Consider the following 20,927-nt stretch of genomic DNA (forward strand, 5'->3'; position numbering starts at 1 on the left):
TATATATATAGTATTTTTGGTACAGACAGGGTTTCGCCATGTTAGCCAGGATGGCCTCAATCCCCTGACCTCGTGATTCGCCCGTCTTAGCCTCCCAAAGAGCTGGAATTACAGGCGTGAGCCACCGCGGCGGGCAGATCAATGTATTTCTAAGTTGCCTTCTAAATAAGGGAACATCAACTTGTGTAAGCCCTCTCTTCCCACTTAAAATATAATGCTCTATGTTTTAGGGAAATGAAAACAGTCATTTTGTGGGAGTGGAAATAACTCAAAATACACAATCAGATAACTTGTTTCAATTTGTCTCTATATTAGCTGTAGGATCCTAGGAAAATCCTTTTACTTTGCAGGGCTTCAACTCCTTGTTTGTAAAATCTGCTTATTTGACTGTTGTGGACAGAATTGAGATAACCAACAGAAAGGACTTTATGAATTATGCAAGTGTTATAGTTACCATTTTCTTCATGTCTTATTGTGAGATAATAAAATGGGCCGGGTGCGGTGGCTCACGCCTGTAATCCCAGCACATTGGGAAGCCCAGGTGGGAGGATCACCTGAGGTTGGGAGTTCTAGACCAGCCTGACCAACATGGAGAAACCCCGACTCTACTAAAAATACAAAATTAGCCGGTCGTGGTAGCGCATGCCTGTAATATCAGATACTAGGGAGGCTGAGACAGGAGAATTCCTTGAACCCAGAAGGTGGAGATTGCGGTGAGCTGAGATCGCGCCATTGCACTCCAGCCTGGACAACAAGAGCGAGACTCCGTCTCAAAAAAGAACAAATAAATGGCCGATCGCGGTGGCTTTCGCCTGTAATCCCACCACTTTGAGAGGCCGAGGCGGGCGGATCACCTGAGGTCAGGAGTTCGAGACCAGCCTGACCAAATGGAGAAACCCGGTCTCTACTAAAAATACAAATTAGCTGGGTGTGGTGGCGCATGCCTGTAACCCCAGTTACTTGGGAGGCTGAGGCAGGGAGAATCGCTTGAACCCGGGAGGCGGCGGTTGCTGTGAGTCGAGATCGCGGCACTGCACTCCAGCCTAGGCAACAAGAGCTAAACTCCATCTCAAAATAAATAAATTAATTAATTAAAAAATAAAAATAAATGATTTTATCATCCTTCCCTCGCCCCTCGAAAGGTGGGGACAGCCTTTAAGACAGAGTGCAAGCCAGTTTTCTCTGTTCGACTACAGATCTTTAGGATCTTGGATTTATGAAAATGACCTCAAAATGTCCGTCAGAGATGTATTCCCGGGAAGAAATAATATGACTTCTACTACAAACCAAATCAAAAGGAAATGAAATTCCACTGCAACAAGGAGTGAAATGCCACGCCTACGGGCTGACTCCAAACTGCAGCCCCCAGCCACGACTGCAACCCACTTTCATTTCTCGTGAGTCAGCGGACACCATGTCTGGGAGGACCGAGGAAAGGCGCTCTGGCCGTACCGGACACGTCGGACGTCTATGGCAGAGCCCCTCTATCCATCGCCGGCAGCTGGCGCCAGACTCTCTGGTCGCGGTTTGGAAATCTGCGCGGGAAGTGGGTGGTGGGCGGGCAAGCGGTAGTGGGTTGTCCCTTGGAGCTGCCCAATCGACGTGCATTATTCTGTTGGCACACCGCGGCCTTCAATTACCGTCTTATTAACTGATCTCAGCAGCCTGGTAGACACCTCCCATTTGAGCTGTAAGGGGGCGGGGAGGAGGGGGTGGGGATTTGGGTGTGCCTCTGCTCGACTGGCTGCAGCTGTGAAAGACAGCGGCAGCAGCCAATCAGCAAATCGGCTCTTTTCGGCACACGCACTCGCTCCACCCGGGTCGCGACCGTTACTGGTGGCGCGCGCGGGGACTCAAAGTAGGTGAGTTCTAGGGGCCTCGCCCACGGCTCCCCGGGAGCCATCTTGGTTCCCCCAGAAGGTGGGAGGGGCATGTCTTGGGTGCGACTGGGCGAAGGTGACTTGGAAGTTCGCTTCTCGGACCATAATACTCATCTTTACCTGGCGCCCCGCTCCGAGTTTAGGTATGAAGACACGGAGACGTTGGGCCACAAGGCAACCCACTGAGGTGGGGACCAAAGATGGTGGCTCTTTGAATTGGAGCCAAGCGTGGTGGGCACCCGCTGAGTTGGCCTTTCATAAAGACAGAGTTGACTCTTTGTCCATGGGGCATCCTACTTTCCCTACCTGTCAACAGTTTCCCTTTAGAGTGGCATATTTTCAGGTGAATTCCATTTATGCTATTTTCTTTTCATCTCATTTGTTCCTTCATCAGTAGGCTCGGTGATGAGCCTTCCCGAGGGCAGGGTTGATTTCCTGTTTGGTTCACAGATGTATGCCGAATACTTCAAACAGCTCTAGGTATACCATAACCATTGAATGAATATGATGGACCCCAGGGGAAAGACACAGTTCCCCTAATCCAGTCCTGGAGGTAGGTGTGAAGGCAGAAATGGAAAGTAATGGTTACAGTGTAGCGAGAGATCTTAGGGTAAGCACAAGTCCATTGACCACTGTGGAACAGGCAGGATACACCAGGAACACCAGAAAGCAGGGAAGACACCAGGAAAAGGTTTGCTGAGAAAGTGACATTTGAGGCCGGGCGCGGTGGATCACGCCTGTAATCCCAACACTTTGGGAGGCTAAAGTGGGCGGATCACCTGAGGTCAGAGCTCGAGACCATGGTGAAACCCCGTCTCTACTAAAAATACAAAAATTAGCCAGGCGTGGTGGTGGGCGCCTGTAATCCCAGCTGCTCCGGAGGCTGAGGCAGGAGAATCGCTTGAACCCGGGAGGCAGAGGTTACAGTGAGCTAAGATAGCACCACTGTACTCCAGCCTGGATGACAAAGCGAGATTCTGTCTCAAAAAAAAAAAAAAAAGTGACATTTGAACTGAATGTTAAAGAATAGGTAGAAGTTGGACCAGAAAACTAGGTGGGAAAAAGCCAAGGAATTGGTCTAAGGCATGAAGATTTGAGGGGACAAGAACAGTGTGTTCGAAGACTGGGGAAAAAGTCTGGCTGAACCATAGGCTTTTGCAGGTGAGGGGCAGGCATTACAAGATGTGAATTTCAGATCATGGAGAGTCTTGTTAAGGAGTTTAGATTTTATTCTGTGTGCACGAAAAACCATCAGAAGATTTTAGAGGAGAGACATTATCTGGGTGATCTGGGGCATATCTTAACGTTATATACGCTTATATATGTTTCAAGGAGATCTGAAAATCTTAACCCAGCTATGTTGCAGTTTCTTTATCTGAAGAAATGGAAGATAATAATACCTACTTTACAAGGTTCTTGTGAAGATTAAATGAGTCAGAGTCAATATAAAGTAATTAGAACAGTGCTTGACACATAGGAAGCCTCTATATATGTCATCTTTTGTTATCATTTTTTGCAGTTGCATCTGATCATACTGAGGTGGTCTGGTAAAGTATAAAAAGCATGGGCTAAAAAAGAAGGAAAAACAACCGGGAACAGTGGCTCACGCTTGTAATCCCAGCACTTTGGGAGGGCAAGGTGGGCAGATCACCTGAGGTCAAGAGTTCGAGTCCACCCTGGCCAATATGGCAAAACCCCGTCTCTTCTAAAAATATAAAAATTAGCTGTGCGTGGCAGCTCGTGCCTGTAGTCCCAGCTACTTGGGAGGCTGAGGCAGGAGAATGGCTTGAACCCAAGAGACAGAGGTTGCAGAGAGCCAAGATTGTGCCACTGCACTTCAGCCTGGGCGACAGAGAGCAAGACTCCGTCTCAAAAAAAAAAAAAAGAGAAGGACAAAAAGAAGCATGGGTTTTGCAGCCAGAAGCACATTTATTCTTGTTCACTTAACCTGCTGGGATATCCTGAGCAAACTATTGAATATATGTTTAGTATTAGTTTCCTAAATGCCTGCCTCATGTCTACTATGCCTGACCATAAGACAATGCCCAACACATGCTTGGCATGTGTTAGCAAAATAGCATTTTTCAAATTGTGGGTTGCAATCCAGTAGTGGATAGTGAAATCAATTTAGTAGGTTACAAATCAGTATTTAAAATATGTAGAACAGAAAAAAATAGAATGAAATATATCAGTATATTGTACATAGTAAGGATAAACATTGTCTCTTTCTCCAAACTTGTTTCTATAAACAAGCACATGTTTTTACCTATTTGTGTACTTGGGACATTACAATATTACTTTTTTTTTTTTTTTTTTTGAGATGGAGTTTCACTCTTGTTGCCCAGGCTGGAGTGCAATGGCATGATCTCAGCTCACCACAACCTCCACGTCCTGGGTTCAAGCGATTCTTCTGCCTCAGCCTCCCAACTAACTGGGATTACAGGCATAAGCCACCATGCCCAGCTAATTTTTGTATTTTTAGTAGAGACAGAGTTTCTCCATGTTGGTCATGCTGGTCTCGAACTCCTGACCTCAAGTGATATGCCTTTCTCAGCCTAGCAAAGTGTTGGGATTACAGGCGTGAGCCACCACACCTGGCCTACAATATTTCTTGTTCTGCATCATGGTCAAACTGTTTTAAGGGCCGGACCCAGCGGCTCACACCTGTAATCCCATCACTTTGGTGGACCAAGGCAGGCGAATCACTTGTGGTCAGGAGTTCAAGATGAAACCTAGCCAACATGGTGAAACTCCATCTCTACTAAAAATACAAAAATTAGCCAGGCGTGGTGGCAGGTGCCTGTAATCCCAGCTATTCAGGAGGCTGAGGTGAGAGAATTGCTTGAACCCGGGAGGCAGAGGTTGCAGTGGGCCCAAGATCTTACCACTGCACTCCAGCCTGGGGAACAGAACAAGACTCTCTCAAAAAAAAAAAAAAAAAAAATATTTTAAGTGCTTCAGAAGGTTAACAACAGAAAGATTGGTGGAAAGAGAAGCATCAACATTCATAATGATCCAGTTTACCCCCCAGTTTTCAGTCTGATAACTCTGATGTTGTTTGTGTGAACCAATAATGAGGATAATTGATAATGTGTATGCTTCCCAGATCATGGAGGACACCCAGGCTATTGACTGGGATGTTGAAGAAGAGGAGGAGACAGAGCAATCCAGTGAATCCTTGAGGTGTAATGTGGAGCCAGTAGGGCGGCTACATATCTTTAGTGGTGCCCATGGACCAGAAAAAGGTCAGAGGGTATTGGATGCTCAAATATTGATATAGGTCTTTTATTTTTGTGGGAAGGTATTTGGAGGGTTGCAAGAAGCTTATGTATGTTTCAATGAGATATGAATTTTTCTTTTTGTATGAATGGAGGAGATGGGGCCGATTGAGTTGATTGTTGTAGGCTACTGCCCTGGACTCACTAGAAGTGATTTTACTTTGATAAGAGAAGATTAAGAGATTGAAATGAAGTTTGGTGCAGTGACTCACACCTGTATTTCCAGGGCTTTGAGAGTCCAAGGCGGAACGATCACTTGAGACTAGGAGTTAGAGACCAGCCTGGGTAGCATAGCAAGACCCTGTCTCTACAAAAAAATTTTAAAATTAGCCAGGTGTGGTGGTTCATTGCACATCTGTAGTCCCACCTACTTGGGAGGCTGAGCCAGGATGATTGCTTGAACCCAGGAGTTCAAGATTGCACTGATCTATGATCATGCCACTGTATTCCAGCCTGGGTGATAGAATGAGACCCTGTCTCAAAAAAAATAATAAATAAAATCCAATTGTGTGCTCTGGAGATGGATGGTAGTGATGATTGCACAACAATGTGAATGCACTTAATGCCACTGAACTGTACACTTAAAATTATTAAGATGATACATTTTGTGTTATGTATATTTTATAACAGTAAAAAAAAAATCCATTGTGGATGGATGGGGTATCACATACACTTTTTCAGTGCCTGGATGTCCTAGGGCCTTCTATTTTTCTAATGCATACGGAGGCCTTGAGTGAGTAGTAGAGTACCTAATAGGCACTTTTTCCTAATGACAGGCCAGGACTCTGACCCTGGAACTCACCTGCCTCTCTAATTCTTAGATTTCCCACTACACCTTGGGAAGAATGTGGTAGGCCGAATGCCTGACTGCTCTGTGGCCCTGCCCTTTCCATCTATCTCCAAACAACATGCAGAGATTGAAATCTTAGCCTGGGACAAGGCACCTATCCTCCGAGACTGTGGGAGCCTTAATGGTACTCAAATCCTGAGACCTCCTAAGGTTTTGAGCCCTGGGGTGAGTCACCGTCTGAGGGACCAGGAATTGATTCTCTTTGCTGACTTGCTCTGCCAGTACCATCGCCTGGATGTCTCTCTGCCCTTTGTCTCCCGGGGCCCTCTGACTGTAGAAGAGACACCCAGGGTACAGGGAGGAACTCAACCCCAGAGGCTTCTGTTAGCTGAGGACTCAGAGGAGGAAGTAGGTAAGTTTGTATATTGGCAGGGTGAACGAGGAGACAGGAATAATGAGTGTACAATTGTCAACTTATTCTTTTCTGTTCTTGACAGATTTTCTTTCTGAAAGGCATGTGGTAAAAAAATCAAGGACCACATCTTCCCCCGTGGCAATGATAGTTCCAGAGAGGTGAGTGCCAAAGAGTCAGACACCTGAGTCTTCAAAATGAGGAAGAACCAGGGGCTAGAGGATCAATCTCTAAAAGAGATGATTATCATGAGAGTTGGGGCTGGGGAACCATACATATTCATTCACTCAGCTGAATGTTCATGGAGCACCTCTGATGTGCCAAGTGGAAAACAAATTGGAAACAGAAGAAGAAATACTACCTTGTGTCTCCCCTCAAGGAGCTCACAGTTGAGTTGAGGTATCCCTTCCAGGGAAGTAAATTCTATCGACTCTCTTTTCTTCCCTTCACAGTGATGAAGAGGGGCATTCCCCTGTCCTAGGTGGCCCTGGGCCGCCTTTTGCCTTCAATTTGAACAGTGACACAGATGCGGAAGAAGGTCAGCAATCAGCCACAGAGGAGGCCTCCTCAGCTGCCAGAAGAGGTGCCACTATAGAGGCAGAGCAGTCTGAAGCTGAAGTTGTAACTGAAATCCAGCTTGAAAAGGATCAGCCTTCAGTGAAGGAGAGGGACAATGACACAAAAGTCAAGAGGGGTGCAGGGAATGGGGTGGTTCCAGCTGGGATGATTCTGGAGAGGAGCCAACCTCCTGGAGAGGACAGTGACACAGATGTGGATGATGACAGCAGGCCTCCTGGAAGGCCAGCTGAGGTCCATTTGGAAAGGGCTCAGCCTTTTGGCTTCATCGACAGCGACACCGATGCGGAAGAAGAGGGGATTCCAGCAACCCCAGTTGTCGTTCCTATGAAGAAGAGGAAGATCTTTCATGGAGTTGGTACAAGGGGTCCTGGAGCACCAGGCCTGTCCCATCTGCAGGAGAGCCAGGCTGGTAGTGATACAGATGTGGAGGAAGGCAAGGCCCCACAGGCTGTCCCTCTGGAGAAAAGCCAAGCTTCCATGGTTATCAACAGTGATACAGATGATGAGGAAGAAGTCTCAGCAGCGCTGACTTTGGCACGTCTGAAAGAGAGCCAGCCTGCTGTATGGAACAGAGATGCAGAAGAGGACATGGCCCACCATGCGGTCCTTCTCCAGCGAAGCCAAACCACCACTGGGAGAGACAGTGACACAGATGTGGAGGAGGAAGAGCTCCCAGTGGAAAATAAACAAACTGTCCCCAAGGCTCACACAAAGATTAGAGCCCTTGTTAGAGCACATTCAGAAAAGGACCAACCTCCTTTTGGGAACAGTGATGACAGTGTGGAAGCAGATAAGAGCTCACCTGGGATCCACCTGGAAAGAAGCCAAGCCTCCATCACAGTGGACATCAACACACAAGTGGAGGAGGAAGTCCCGCCAGGGTCAGCCATTGTACATATGAAGAAGCATCAGGTGTCTATGGAGGGGACAAATCAAACAGATGTGAAAGCAGACGGGGGACCAGCAAAGCTGCTTGTGGTATCTCTAGAGGAAGCCTCGCCTCCACATGGGGACTGTGAAATAGATGCAGAGGAGGGCACGTCCTTAGCAGCCTCAGCAGTTGCAGATGTAAGAAAGAGCCAGCTTCCAGCAGAAGGGGATGCTGGGGCAGAGTGGACTGCAGCTTGTCTTAAGCAGGAGAGAGCTTATAAGGTGGGGGCCCAGGGTGGGTCACCTGTGGCACAAGTGGAGCAGGACCTCCCTACCTCAAGAGAGAACCTCACAGATCTGGTGGTGGACACAGACACTCCAGGGGAATCCACCCAGCCACAGAGAGAGGGAGCCCAGGTCCCCACAGGAAGGGAGAGAGAACAACATGTGGGTAGGACCAAGGACTCTGAAGACAACTGTGATGGTAAGTGCTGGCCTGCCTTCCTTGACCTCTGAAATAAACCAGGGTTCTAACAGTTGGGGTTGGGGAGAGAAAGGTAGAGATTATTTAAGGAGTTTAGTGTCAGGTATGATTTTTTTTTTTTTAATTATCTAATATTCCTCCCCTACCAGATTCTGAAGATCCGGACCTACAAGCTACCCAATGCTTTCTGGAGAATCAGGGCCTGGAAGGTGAGGACTTCTGTGTTATTTGAATCCTGTACCAGTGGGAGCTGGGAGATTAGACTGGTGGTCCTTGAAGGGTAAAGGCTAGTGTGGGTAGGGTAGGAGACCAGGAATCAGACCCTGCAGTAGTGTGGAGGAGATGTACTTAGGTCATCTTTTCCTATACAGCAGTCCAGAGCATGGAGGATGAACCTACCCAGGCCTTCATGTTGATTCCACCCCAAGAACTTGGCCCTTCCCATTGCAGCTTCCAGACAACAGGTACAAGAAACTCTTACCTCCTCTGTGCCCCCAATTTTGCATTCTCTTTTTTTTTTCCCTTTGTCACTCAGGCTGGAGTGCAGTGGCGCCGTCTCAGCTCACTGTAACCTCCACCTCCCAGGCAGTATCTCTTCCTTCAGCTTCCCAAGTAGCTGGGATTACAGCCGCCTGTCACCATGCTTGGCTAATTTTTTTGTATTTTTAGTAGAGACAGGGTTTCACCATGTTGGCCAGGCTGGTCTCAAACCCTTGACCTCAAGTGATCCGTCTGCCTCAGCCTCCCAAAATGCTAGGATTGCAGGCGTGAGCCACTGCGCCCGGCCTGCATTCTTTCTTGATTTGCCTTCCTACATGTTTCTTTCATACTCTGATGACAATCAACCCTCTGTATATGCGAGTTTGCATCCGTGAATTCAACCAGCTACAGACTGAAAATATTTAGGGACTGGCCTGGACAACAGAGAGAGACCTGGTCTCCACAAAAATGAAAAAATTAGCCCAGCATAGTAGTGAGCACCTGTAGTCCCAGCTACATGGGAGGCCAGGATGGGAGGTTCACTTGAGCCCAGCCTGGGCAATAGCCTTTCCCTCAACCCCCACCCCCAATGTCTCTTAAAAAAAACCACATTATTACATCACTATTCACAGTAGGCAAGATATGCAACCAAACTAAATGTCCATCAACAGATGAATGTATAAAGAAAATGTAGGCCGGGGTCGGGCACAGTGGCTCATGCCTCTAATCCCAGCACTTTGGGAGGACAAGGTAGGCAGATCACCCGAGGTCAAGAGTTTGAGAACACCTTGACCAACATGCAGAAACCCCGTCTCTACTAAAAATACAAAATTAGCTGGGTGTGGTGGTGCATGCCCATAATCCCAGCTACTTAGGAGGCTGAGTCACGAGAATCCCTTGAACCTGGGAGGCGGAGGTTGTGGTGAGCTGAGATTGTGCCATCACACTCCAGCCTGGGCAACAAGAGTGAAACTCTGTCTCAAAAACAACAGAAAGAAAAGAAAACGTAGGCGGGGCACAGTGCCTAATGCCTGTGATCTCAGCACTTTGGGAGGCCGAAGTGGGCGGATCACATGAGGTCAGGAGTTTGAGACCAGCCTGGCCAACATGGTGAAACCGTGTCTCTACTAAAAATACAAAAATTAGCTGGGCATGGTGGCAGGTGCCTGTAGTCTCAGCTACTCAGGAGGCTGAAGCAGGAGACTCATTTGAACCCCAGAGGCAGAGGTTGCAGTGAGCCAAGATCACGCCACTGCACTCCAGTATGGGTGACAGAGTGAGACTTCCTCTCAAATAAAAAAAAGAAAATGTGTATATAGACTGGGTGCGGTGGCTCAAAATACAAAAATTAGCTGGGCATGGTGGCATGCACTTGTAGTCTTAGCTACTCGGGAGGCTGAGATGGGAGGATTGCTGGAGCCTAAGACACAGAGATTGCAGTGAGCTGAGATCACGCCACTGCACTCCAAACTGGGCGACAGAGCAAGACTCAATCTAAAAAAGAAAATGTGTTTATATACACAATGGAACAGTATTCAGCCACAAAAGAGAATGAAATCCTGTCATCTACAGCAACATGGATGAACCCTGAGGACATTATGTTAAGTGAAATAAGTTGGCACAGAAAGACAAATATTGCACGCTCACTCATGTGGCAGCTAAAAACATGGATCTCATGGAAGTAGAGAGTAGAATGATGGTTACCAAAGGCTGGGAAGGGTAGAGGGACCGGATGCATAAAGAGGTTGGTTAATGGATAGAAAAATACAGTCAAGATTGAATGAATAAGTTCTAGTATTCAGTTCCACAGTAGGGTTACTATAGTTAATAATTTATTGTATATTTCAAAATAGCTAGAAGAGATTTGATATGTTTCCAATACAAAGAAATGGTAAATGTTTGAGACAGTGGATATCCCAATTATCTTGGTTTTATCATTGTACACTGTATGCATGAGTCAAAATAGCACAGGTACCCCATAAATATGTACCATTATTATGTGTCGATGAAAAAGAAAATGTGGTATATATACACAGTGGAATACTATTCAGCCTTTAAAAAGTAGGAAATTCCAGCCAAGCATGGTGGCTCACACCGGTAATCCCAGCACTTTGGGAGGCTAGGATGGGCGGATCACTTGAGTCCAAGAGTTCAAGACCAAGCCCCATATCTACAACAAATACAAAAAATTAGCCGGGCGCATTGGCACATGCTATAGTCCCAGCTACTCAGGAGGCTGAGGTGAGAGGATCTCCTGAGCCCAGCAGTTGGAAGTTGCAGTGAGCCAACATCATGCCACTGCACTCCAGCCTGGGTGACAGAGTGAGACTGTGTCTCAAAAAGAAAAAGAGAGAGACTATTCAGGGAACTCTCTTATTAGGCTATGATGTTTTTATTTTTTTATTTTTTTGAGACAGGGTCTCTGTCACTCAGGCTGGAGTGCAGTGGTATGAGGAGAGACTATTCAGGGAACTCATATTAGGCTATGATGTTTTTCTTTTTGTTGTTGGGTTTTTTTTTCTTTTTTTTTTTTTTTTGAGACAGGGTCTCTGTCACTCAGGCTGAAGTGCAGTGGTATGATCGCAGCTCACTACAGTCTTGACTTCTGGGGTTCAAATAGTTCTTCTACCTCAACCTCCTGGGTAGCTGAGACTACAGGACTACAGGTCCCTGCCCCCACACCTGGCTAATTTTTTTGTATTTTTTGTAGAGATGGGGTTTTGCCATGTTGTTCAGGCTAGTCTCAAACTCCTGACCTCAAGCAATCCTCATGTCTTGGCCTCCCAAAGTGCTGGGATTACATGTCTGAGCCACCATGCCCGCCCAAGGCTATGACCTTTTTGAGACAAACGTTAAATGTTGTAACTACCACCCTTATTCCCAGCTTTCCTTTAATAACCTGTTGAGATTTATTATTTATGAGTTTATCTAAATCTTTTCTCATCATATTTATTATGTCAACCTGTACTTCCCTTTCCCTCCTCCTCTCCTTTTCTCTCTCTCTCTCCCTCTCTTTCTCTTCCTTCCTCCCTTCCAGGTACCCTAGATGAACCATGGGAGGTCCTGGCTACACAGCCATTCTGTCTGAGAGAGTCTGAGGACTCTGAGACCCAGCCTTTTGACACCCACCTTGAGGCCTATGGACCTTGCCTGTCTCCACCTAGGGCAATACCAGGAGACCAACATCCAGAGAGCCCAGTTCACACAGAGCCAATGGGGATTCAAGGCAGAGGGAGGCAGACTGTGGATAAAGGCATGGGTATACCAAAAGAAACAGCAGAGAGGGTGGGCCCTGAGAGAGGGCCACTGGAGAGAGAAACTGAGAAACTGCTACCGGAAAGACAGACAGATGTGACGGGAGAGGAAGAATTAGCCAGAGGGATACAGGACAGAGAACAAAAACAGTTGTTAGCTAGAGACACCCAGAGACAAGAATCTGACAAAAATGGGGAAAGTGCAAGTCCTGAAAGAGATAGGGAGAGTTTGAAGGTAGAAATTGAGACATCCAAGGAAATACAAGAGAAACAAGTACAGAAGCAGACCCTTCCAAGCAAAGCATTTGAGAGAGAAGTAGAGAGACCAGTAGCAGACAGAGAGTGTGAGCCAGCTGAGTTAGAAGAGAAGGTGCCCAAAGTGATCCTGGAGAGAGACGCACAGAGAGGGGAGCCAAAGGGAGGGAGCCAGGACCAGAAAGGGCAGGCCTCCAGCCCAACACCAGAGCCTGGGGTGGGGGCGGGGGACCTTCCGGGACCTACCTCAGCCCCCGTACCTTCTGGGAGCCAGTCAGGTGGAAGGGGATCCCCAGTGAGCCCCAGGAGGCATCAGAAAGGTAAGTGAAGGCAGAGGGGAACTCAAGGTGATACACAGGCCTCATAATAATCAACCCCTGGGCAACCAGCTGCCTGCAACTCAGCCACCTTTGTGTTTATTTTCTGTCTAGGCCTCCTGAATTGCAAGATGCCACCCACTGAGAAGGCTTCCAGGATCGGAGCTGCTGAGAAGGCTTCCAGGGTGAGAGCTGCTTTTTCTACCTCCTACTCCACAAGTCATCTCTATATCCTCTCCAACGCTCCTTCACCTAGCCTCACTTTAATCTATTCCTTTCTCATTATTCAGTTTTCTTCCATTTTTATCACTCCTTGATTGGCTTCTATTCCTTTATCCTCGGCACCCATTGTTTTCCATATCTGTTTCCCAAGTTGTATCTCCTACCTGACTCCGAAGAAAGATCCTTCGTGTTTCTTCTTTCTTTGCCCCAGCCATCCTTTTCATTACCATCATCCATGTGTGGAGAACACTATAGTAGCATTATGGAGACAGGTCCATGGGGAAAAGTAGCTTCCCAGGTATATCCCAGTCTAATGGAGGAGAGATCATAGACAGAAAGGGAAATCCAGTGAGCATATTTTTTTTTTTTTTTGAGAAAGAGTTTCGCTCTTTTTACCCAGGCTGGAGTGCAGTGGCGCGATCTCGGCTCACCGCAACCTCCACCTCCCGGGTTCAAGCGATTCTCCTGCCTCAGCCTCCCGAGTAGCTGGGATTACAGGCATGCGCCACCACCCCTGCTAATTTTGTATTTTTAGTAGAGACGGGGTTTCTCCATGTTGGTCAGGCTGGTCTTGAACTCCCAACCTTAGGTGATCCACCTGCCTCGGCTTCCCAAAGTGCTGGGATTACAAGCGTGAGCCACCGCGCCCAGCCCAGTGAGCATATTTTTTGTTTTGTTTTTGTTCTTTTTTGAGACAGAGTCTCTCTCTGTCACCCTGGCTGGAGTGTGCAGTGGCGTGATCTTGGCTCACTACAACCTCCATCTCCCGGGTTCAAGTGATTCTCCTGCTGCAGCCTCCCAAGTGGCTGGGACTACATGTGCGTGTCACCACGCCCAGCTAATTTTTATGTGTTTTTTTGAGACAGAGGCTCACTCTGTCACCCAGGCTGGAGTGCAGTGGCGCGATCTTGGCTCACTGCAACCTCTGCCTCCCAGGTTCAAGCGATTCTCCTGCCTCAGCCTCCCAAGTAGCTGGGACTACAGGTACCTGCCAACACACCCGGCTAATTTTTTTTGTATTTTTAGTAGAGACGGGGTTTCACTGTGTTGGCCAGGCTGGTCTTGAACTCCTGACCTCGTGATCCACCCACCTTGGCCTCCCAAGGTGCTGGGATTATAGCCGTGAGCCACTACGCCTGGGCGAAATCCAGTAATCCTATCTAACCATAAACAAGTATCAAGAACAGTATCCAAGTTCTATCTCTTTTCTCCACCTCCTCCCCCTCACTTGCTTCTGTTTCTCCCTAGGGCGATCAGGAATCTCCAGATGCTTGTCTGCCTCCTACAGTGCCTGAAGCCTCAGCCCCACCCCAAAAGCCCCTTAACTCTCAGAACCAGAAACATCTTGCACCTCAGCCCCTTCTTTCTCCCCTTTCACCTTCTATCGAGCCAACCATTCGTAAGACCGGGCAGGATAGGAGTCAGGAAGCTCCAGAGACTCCCTTGTCCTCAGAGCTGGAGCCTTTCCACCCAAAGCCTAAAATCATAACTCGGAAGTCCTCCAGGATGACACCCTTTCCAGCTACCTCTGCTGCCCCTGAGCCCCACCCTTCCACCTCCACAGCCCAGCCAGTCACCCCCAAGCCCACATCTCAGGCCACTAGGAGCAGGACAAATAGGTCCTCTGTCAAGACCCCTGAACCAGTTGTCCCCACAGTCCCTGAGCTCCAGCCTTCCACCTCCACAGACCAGCCTGTCACCTCTGAGCCCACATCTCAGGCTACTAGGGGAAGAAAAAATAGATCCTCTGTCAAGACCCCTGAAGCAGTTGTGCCCACAGCCCTTGAGCTCCACCCTTCCAACTCCACAGATCAACCTGTTACCCCCAAGCCCACATCTCAGGCCACTAGGAGCAGGACAAATAGGTCCTCTGTCAAGACCCCTGAAGCAGTTGTGCCCACAGCCCTTGAGCTCCACCCTTCCAACTCCACAGATCAACCTGTCACCCCCAAGCCCACATCTGAGGCCATTAGGAGCAGGACAAATAGGTCCTCTGTCAAGACCCCTGAACCAGTTGTCCCCACAGTCCCTGAGCTCCAGCCTTCCACCTCCACAGACCAGCCTGTCGCCTCTGAGCCCACATCTCAGGCTACTAGGGGAAGAAAAAATAGATCCTCTGTCAAGACCCCTGAAGCAGTTGTGCCCACAGCCCTTGAGCTCCACCCTTCCAACTCCACAGATCAACCTGTCACCCCCAAGCCCACATCTCGGACCACTAGGAGCAGGACAAATATGTCCTCTGTCAAGACCCCTGAATCAACTGTCCCTATAGCCCCTGAGCTCCCACCTTCCACCTCCACAGAGCAGCCTGTCATCACTGAGCCCACATATCAGCCTACTAGGGGAAGAAAAAATAGGTCCTCTGTCAAGACCCCTGAAACAGTTGTGGCCACAGCCCCTAAGCTCCAGTCTTCCACCTCCACAGACCAGCCTATCACTCCTGAGCCCACATCTCAGGCCACCAGGGGTAGGACAAATAGGTCCTCTGTCAAGAGCCCTGAAACAGTTCTCCGCACAGCCCCTGAGCTCCAGCCTTCCACCTCCACACACCAGCCAGTCACTGCCAAGCACACATCTCAGGCCACCAGGGGCAGGACAAATAGGTCCTCCGTCAAGACCCCTGAACCAGTTGTCTCCACAGCACCTGAGCTCCAGCCTTCCACCTCCACACACCAGCCTATTACCCCCGAGCCTACATCTCAGGCTACTAGGGGAAGAACAGATAGAACCTCTGTCAAGACTCCTAAAATAGTTGTGCCCACAGTCCCTGAGCTCCAGGCTTCCACCTCCACAGACCAGCCTGTCACCTCTGAGCCCACATCTCGGACCACTAGGGGAAGAAAAAATAGGTCTTCTGTCAAGACCCCTGAAACAGTTGTGCCCACAGCGCCTGAGCCCCGTCCTACCACCTCCACAGACCAGCCTGTCACCCCCAAGCCCACATCTCGGGCCACTAGGGGCAGGACAAATAGGTCATCTGTCAAGACCCCTGAATTAATTGTCCCTATAGCCCCTGAGTTTCACCCTTCCACCTCCAGAAGCCAGCTTGTCACCCCTGAGCCCACATCTCGGGCCACTAGGGGCAGGAAAAATAGGTCCTCTGTCAAGACCCCTGAACCAGCTGTCCCCACAGCCCCTGAGCTCCATCCTACCACCTCCACAGACCAGCCTGTCACCCCCAAGCCCACATCTAGGGCCACTAGGGGAAGGACAAATAGGTCCTCTGTCAAGACTCCTGAACCAGTTGAACCAGCAGCCTCTGATCTTGAGCCTTTTACCCCCACAGACCAGCCTGTCACCCCTGAGGCCATACCTCAGGGTAGTCAGAGCAAAACACTGAGGTCTTCCACAGTAAGTGCTATGCTAATTCCTACTACCCCTGAATTCCAATCTCCTGTCACCACAGACCAGCCCATTTCCCCTGAGCCTATTCCTCAAGCCAGTTGCATCAAGAGGCAGAGAGCCACTGGGAATCTTGGCTCCCTCACAGCTCCCATTGACCATAAGCCTTGCTCTGCACCCCTGGAACCTAAATCCCGGCCCTCAAGGAACCAAAGATGGGGAGCAGTGAGAGCAGATGAATCCCTTACAGCCATTCCTGAGCCTGCCTCTCCCCAGCTTCTTGATATACCAACTCATGCCTCCCAGATCCAAAAAGTGGAACCAGCAGGTAGATCTAGGTTCACCCCAGAGCTCCAGCCTAAGGCCTCTCAAAGCCGCAAGAGGTCTTTAGCTATCATGGATTCACCACCACATCAAAAACAGCCCCAAAGAGGGGAAGTCTCCCAGAAGACAGTGATTATCAAGGAAGAGGAAGAAGATACTGCAGAGAAGCCAGGGAAGGAAGAGGTGAGGAGAGGGCTAGGACCACAAAGCTGGGAAAAATGGCTTTGGGGCTCTGAAACTCCCACCAAGATTTTTCTCAATCTCAGGATGTCATGACTCCAAAACCAGGCAAGAGAAAGAGAGACCAGGCAGAGGAGGAGCCCAACAGAATACCGAACCGCAGCCTCCGACGGACCAAACTTAACCAAGAGTCAACAGCCCCCAAAGTAAGAGACAAGGGCATGAGACTTTGTGGGAGACAGAGATGAGGGGAGGATGCAAGGAGACCTGGAGGATTGTAGAGATGGGTGCTGATGGTGTGGGTTGCTGTGACCACCTCAGGTCAACCCTTCCACAGGTGCTCTTCACAGGAGTGGTGGATGCTCAGGGAGAGCGGGCCGTGCTGGCACTGGGGGGAAGTCTGGCTGGTTCAGCGGCAGAGGCTTCCCACCTGGTCACTGATCGCATCCGCCGGACAGTCAAGTTCCTGTGTGCCCTGGGGCGGGGAATCCCCATTCTCTCCCTGGACTGGCTGCATCAGGTGAGAGGCCAAGGGATGATGACAGACCAATATAGTGGCAAGACTGCTCACGTAGTACCCTAGAAAGTTGTGGAAGGGAAGAGGCGTTACAGGAAGACAGGGGCATTAGTGAGCCAGAAGCCTGAATGATTTAAAAGACATTTTGTGAGCTCTCTCTAAATGCTAGGCAGCAGAGCTGGGTGAGGGGCTGGGCTGAGCTTTGATGCTGACTGCTGCTGTCCTTAGTCCCGCAAGGCTGGTTGCTTCTTACCCCCGGATGAATATGTGGTGACCGACCCTGAGCAAGAGAAGAACTTTGGCTTTAGCCTTCAAGACGCACTGAGTCGGGCTCGGGAGCGAAGGCTGCTGGAGGTGAGAGGCTATCTCTTGACCTGTGCTTCAGCCCTCCCTCCAGTGCTTCCCAACCTACAATACCGTCTCCACCATTTTTTCTCTTAGGGCTATGAGATCTATGTGACCCCTGGAGTCCAGCCACCACCACCTCAGATGGGAGAGATCATTAGCTGCTGTGGAGGCACATACCTACCCAGCATGCCTCGGTCCTATAAGGTATGCTTAGGATGTTCTGGGTCTGGATGAGGTGGCAGTAGCAGTTAAAGAGGTGGCTGGAATGGCAAAGGTTGGAGGGGAAAAAAATGGAGGTACAGAAAAGAATATAGAGTAGTGAGAGGGTGGGGAAAGGCCTATGGTATAGAAAGGGATAGGAATGAGGGGACAGATCTGCTGATACACCCATATAACAATCACCGAGATTCAGCAGCTTAATTTAGATTATGCTACTTTTGGTCCATCTATCCCTTTTTTCCTTTGATTTTCTTTGCTGAAGTATTTTCTTTTTATTTTTCTTTATTCTTTCTTTTTTTCCTTTCTCTTTCTTTACTGAAGTATTTTAAAACAAACTGCCAATATTATATTATTTCTTCCTACATACTTAAATATACATCTCTAAGAAATATGTGCATTTTGTTTCATAATCACAATGCCATTATTGATCCTAAACAAAATTAACAGTAGTTTATTGGTCATTTGCTCCCACTCCATTAATAAAATTTCCCCCATTGACTGAAAAATCTCTCTATGCAGTTGTTCAAATCAGGATTCAAATAAAGTCTACATACTGCCACAACTATTATCCTCTTAATTCTCTTTACTCTACAGCATCCCTTAACCCACCCAGCTATTTTTATGCCATCAATTTCCTGCAGAAACTGGGTCACTTGTCCTTTAGAATGTTCCTCAGTGTGGAATTTTGGGTTTGCCTCCTTGTTGCATCATTTATCTTGTTCCTCTGTATTCCATATTTCCTGGAAACTGCAGATAATTGTAAAAGCTTGAATGAATTCAGGTTCATCTTTCTAGCAAGTGTGTTTCTTTTTTTTTTTTCCTTTTTTTTTTTTTGAGACAGAATCTTGCTCTGTCGCCAGGCTGGAGTACAGTGGAGTAATCTTGGCTTACTACAACCTCCGCCTCCTGGGTTCACGCCATTCTCCTGCCTCAGCCTCCTGAATAGCTGGGACTACAGGCGCACGCCACCACACCCAGCTAATTTTTTTTTTTTTTTTTTTTTTTTTTGAGATGGAGTCTTGCTCTGTCACCCAAGCTAGAGTGCAGTGGCGCAATCTCAGCTCACTGCAAGCTCCACCTCCCGGGTTTACACCATTCTCCTGCCTCAGCCTCCCAAGTAACTGGGACTACAGGCGCCTGCCACCACGCCCGGCTAATTTTTTTGTGTTTTTAATAGAGACGGGGTTTCACCGTGTTAGCCAGGATGGTCTCGATCTCCTGACCTCGTGATCTGCCCGCCTCGGCCTCCCAAAGTGGTGGGATTACAGGAGTGAGCCACTGTGCCTGGCCTAGCAAGAGTATTTCATAGACAGTATACGGTGTGCTTCACTTGGCTTCATATTAGGAGGCATTATTTTAGTGATGCTAAGACTGGTTAGTGGGTCCTGAACCCATTTCTAGGATTCTTTTTCACCCCTGATTTTGTCTTTGCTCTGTCTTCCCTAGCCTCAGAGAGTTGTGATCACATGCCCTCAGGATTTCCCTCGTTGCTCTGTTCCACTGCGTGTTGGGCTGCCCCTCCTCTCACCTGAGTTCCTGCTGACTGGAGTGCTGAAGCAGGAAGCCAAGCCAGAGGCCTTTGTCCTTTCCCCTTTGGAGATGTCATCTACTTGAGAACTCCGCTACCCATTTCCCTCCCAGACCACGAATTAGAAGATATTTGGAAGAAAGAACTCAGGGCGTTAGAAAGGATTGGGGTATATTGATACAACTTGTCCTGGAACATGTGTGGGACCAGAAATCTTTATGAATAAATGAAAAGATAAGGCGTTTGGAAGCCACAGGTGGTTGTTGTTTTTGTTTTGTTGTTTCTTTTTTTTTTTTTTTTTTTGGTTGAGACAGAGTCTCGCTTTGTCGCCCAGACTGGAGTGCAGTGGCCGGATCTCAGCTCACTGCAAGCTCCGCCTTCCGGGTTCACGCCATTCTCCTGCCTCAGCCTCCCGAGTAGCTGGGACTACAGACGCCCGCCACCTCGCCCGGCTAGGTTTTTGTATTTTTTAGTAGAGACGGGGTTTCACCGTGTTAGCCAGGATGGTCTCGATCTCCTGACCTTGTGATCCGCCCGTCTCGGCCTCCCAAAGTGCTGGGATTACAGGCTTGAGCCACCGCGCCCGGCCCTGTTGTTTCATTTTTATGGCCATTTTATTTGTAGTTTTTTATTTGTATAGATTTAGGGGATACAAGATTTCTTACATGTATATACTAAATGGCCATTTTAAAATTAGTTTCATGCTCAGATGTCATAAGTGGCAGGTATCTTTAGCTAGACTGTTGTAGTTATTGCTCAATGCCACTCATGGTGTCCTACCTCCTATTTGGAAACCATCTCTATTGTTTTCTTACTGAGATTCTTTGGAGTCAGGAACTTGAAGGGATGCTTGGAGTGAGTAGATTTGAGGGTCCAGTTATGGAGTGCTACTAAAACATTTTCTTCTCTCCTGGCCTCTGGAAGCATCTTTAGCTTTGACTTTGGGCAAGTCTCTGTACTTTTCTGGCCTGCTTTTCCAGGATTTATAAAATTAGAGCTTAGGCTTGACCTCTGTGATAAATAAATATTCACTCTGTGCCTTATGGTGTAGTGTAGTTTTTTAAAATGTCTAGGTCTCAAGACACAAACTTTAAAAAAAAAGTCACAGACTTATATTTAATTCATCATTATTTTCTATTTAGGGCAAATTATAACATTTCTTAAGGGTTTTTTTTTTTTTTTTCTTGAGACAGGGTTTCATCTCTGTCACCCAGGCTGGAGTGCAGTGGCACCATCTCAGCTCACTACAACCTCCACCTCCCAGTTCAAGCAGTACTCCCACCTCAGCCTCCTAAGTAGCTAGGACTGCAGGCACACACCACCATGCCTGGCTACTTTTTTTTTTTTTTTTTTTTTTAATTGTTTAGTAGAGACGGGGCTCTGTTAAATTTTTGTATTTTTGGTAGAGACGAGGTTTTGTCATGTTGCCCAGGCTGGTCTCTAACTTCTAACCTCAAGTGACACACCCACCTCAGCCTCCTGAGTAGCTGGGATTGCAGGCACATGCCACCACGCCTAGCTAATTTTTGTATTTTTAGTAGAGATGGGGTTTCACCATGTTGGCCAGGCTGGTCTTGAACTCCTGACCTCAGGTGATCCACCTGTCTTGACTTCCCAAAGTGCTGGGATTACAGACATGAGCTACCAT

The 20,927-nt window shown here is 48.1% G+C and overlaps 1 protein-coding gene across 30 annotated transcripts; it reads left to right on the top strand.

The window, feature by feature from the left end:
• The first annotated feature begins 1,825 nt into the window (after window positions 1-1,825).
• On the top strand, window positions 1,826-20,322 carry MDC1 (mediator of DNA damage checkpoint 1). Of its 30 annotated transcripts, none has more exons than XM_045390048.2 (16): window positions 1,826-1,862; window positions 2,331-2,433; window positions 4,987-5,125; window positions 5,980-6,360; window positions 6,446-6,521; window positions 6,813-8,293; window positions 8,443-8,502; window positions 8,665-8,757; window positions 11,811-12,602; window positions 12,714-12,784; window positions 14,070-16,670; window positions 16,754-16,873; window positions 17,005-17,187; window positions 17,413-17,538; window positions 17,626-17,736; window positions 19,198-20,322. In XM_045390048.2, exons 3-16 carry the CDS (start codon window positions 4,990-4,992, stop codon window positions 19,363-19,365), a joined length of 6,399 nt encoding a protein of 2,132 aa, XP_045245983.2. In that variant the 5' UTR covers window positions 1,826-1,862; window positions 2,331-2,433; window positions 4,987-4,989; the 3' UTR covers window positions 19,366-20,322. The 30 variants fall into 30 exon arrangements, 29 of the variants coding, with proteins under 29 accessions (XP_045245983.2, XP_073894670.1, XP_073894672.1 ...); XM_074038569.1 differs by having other exon boundaries at window positions 8,668-8,757; XM_074038571.1 differs by lacking the exon at window positions 2,331-2,433 and having other exon boundaries at window positions 5,980-6,132; window positions 6,231-6,360.
• Window positions 20,323-20,927: the final 605 nt, after the last annotated feature.

Source organism: Macaca fascicularis, chromosome 4 (genome assembly GCF_037993035.2).
Source record: "Macaca fascicularis isolate 582-1 chromosome 4, T2T-MFA8v1.1".
NCBI classification, from domain to species: domain Eukaryota; kingdom Metazoa; phylum Chordata; class Mammalia; order Primates; family Cercopithecidae; genus Macaca; species Macaca fascicularis.

Bases quoted from the DNA above. Each gene is read 5' to 3' on its own strand.
- MDC1 (XM_045390041.3), top strand. From the start codon at position 4,954: ATGAGGATAATTGATAATGTGTATGCTTCCCAGATCATGGAGGACACC. The intron at 8,758-11,810 runs GTACAAGAAACT...CCTCCCTTCCAG, and splicing joins TTGCAGCTTCCAGACAACAG to GTACCCTAGATGAACCATGG. The intron at 12,785-14,069 runs GTGAGAGCTGCT...GTTTCTCCCTAG, and splicing joins CTGCTGAGAAGGCTTCCAGG to GGCGATCAGGAATCTCCAGA.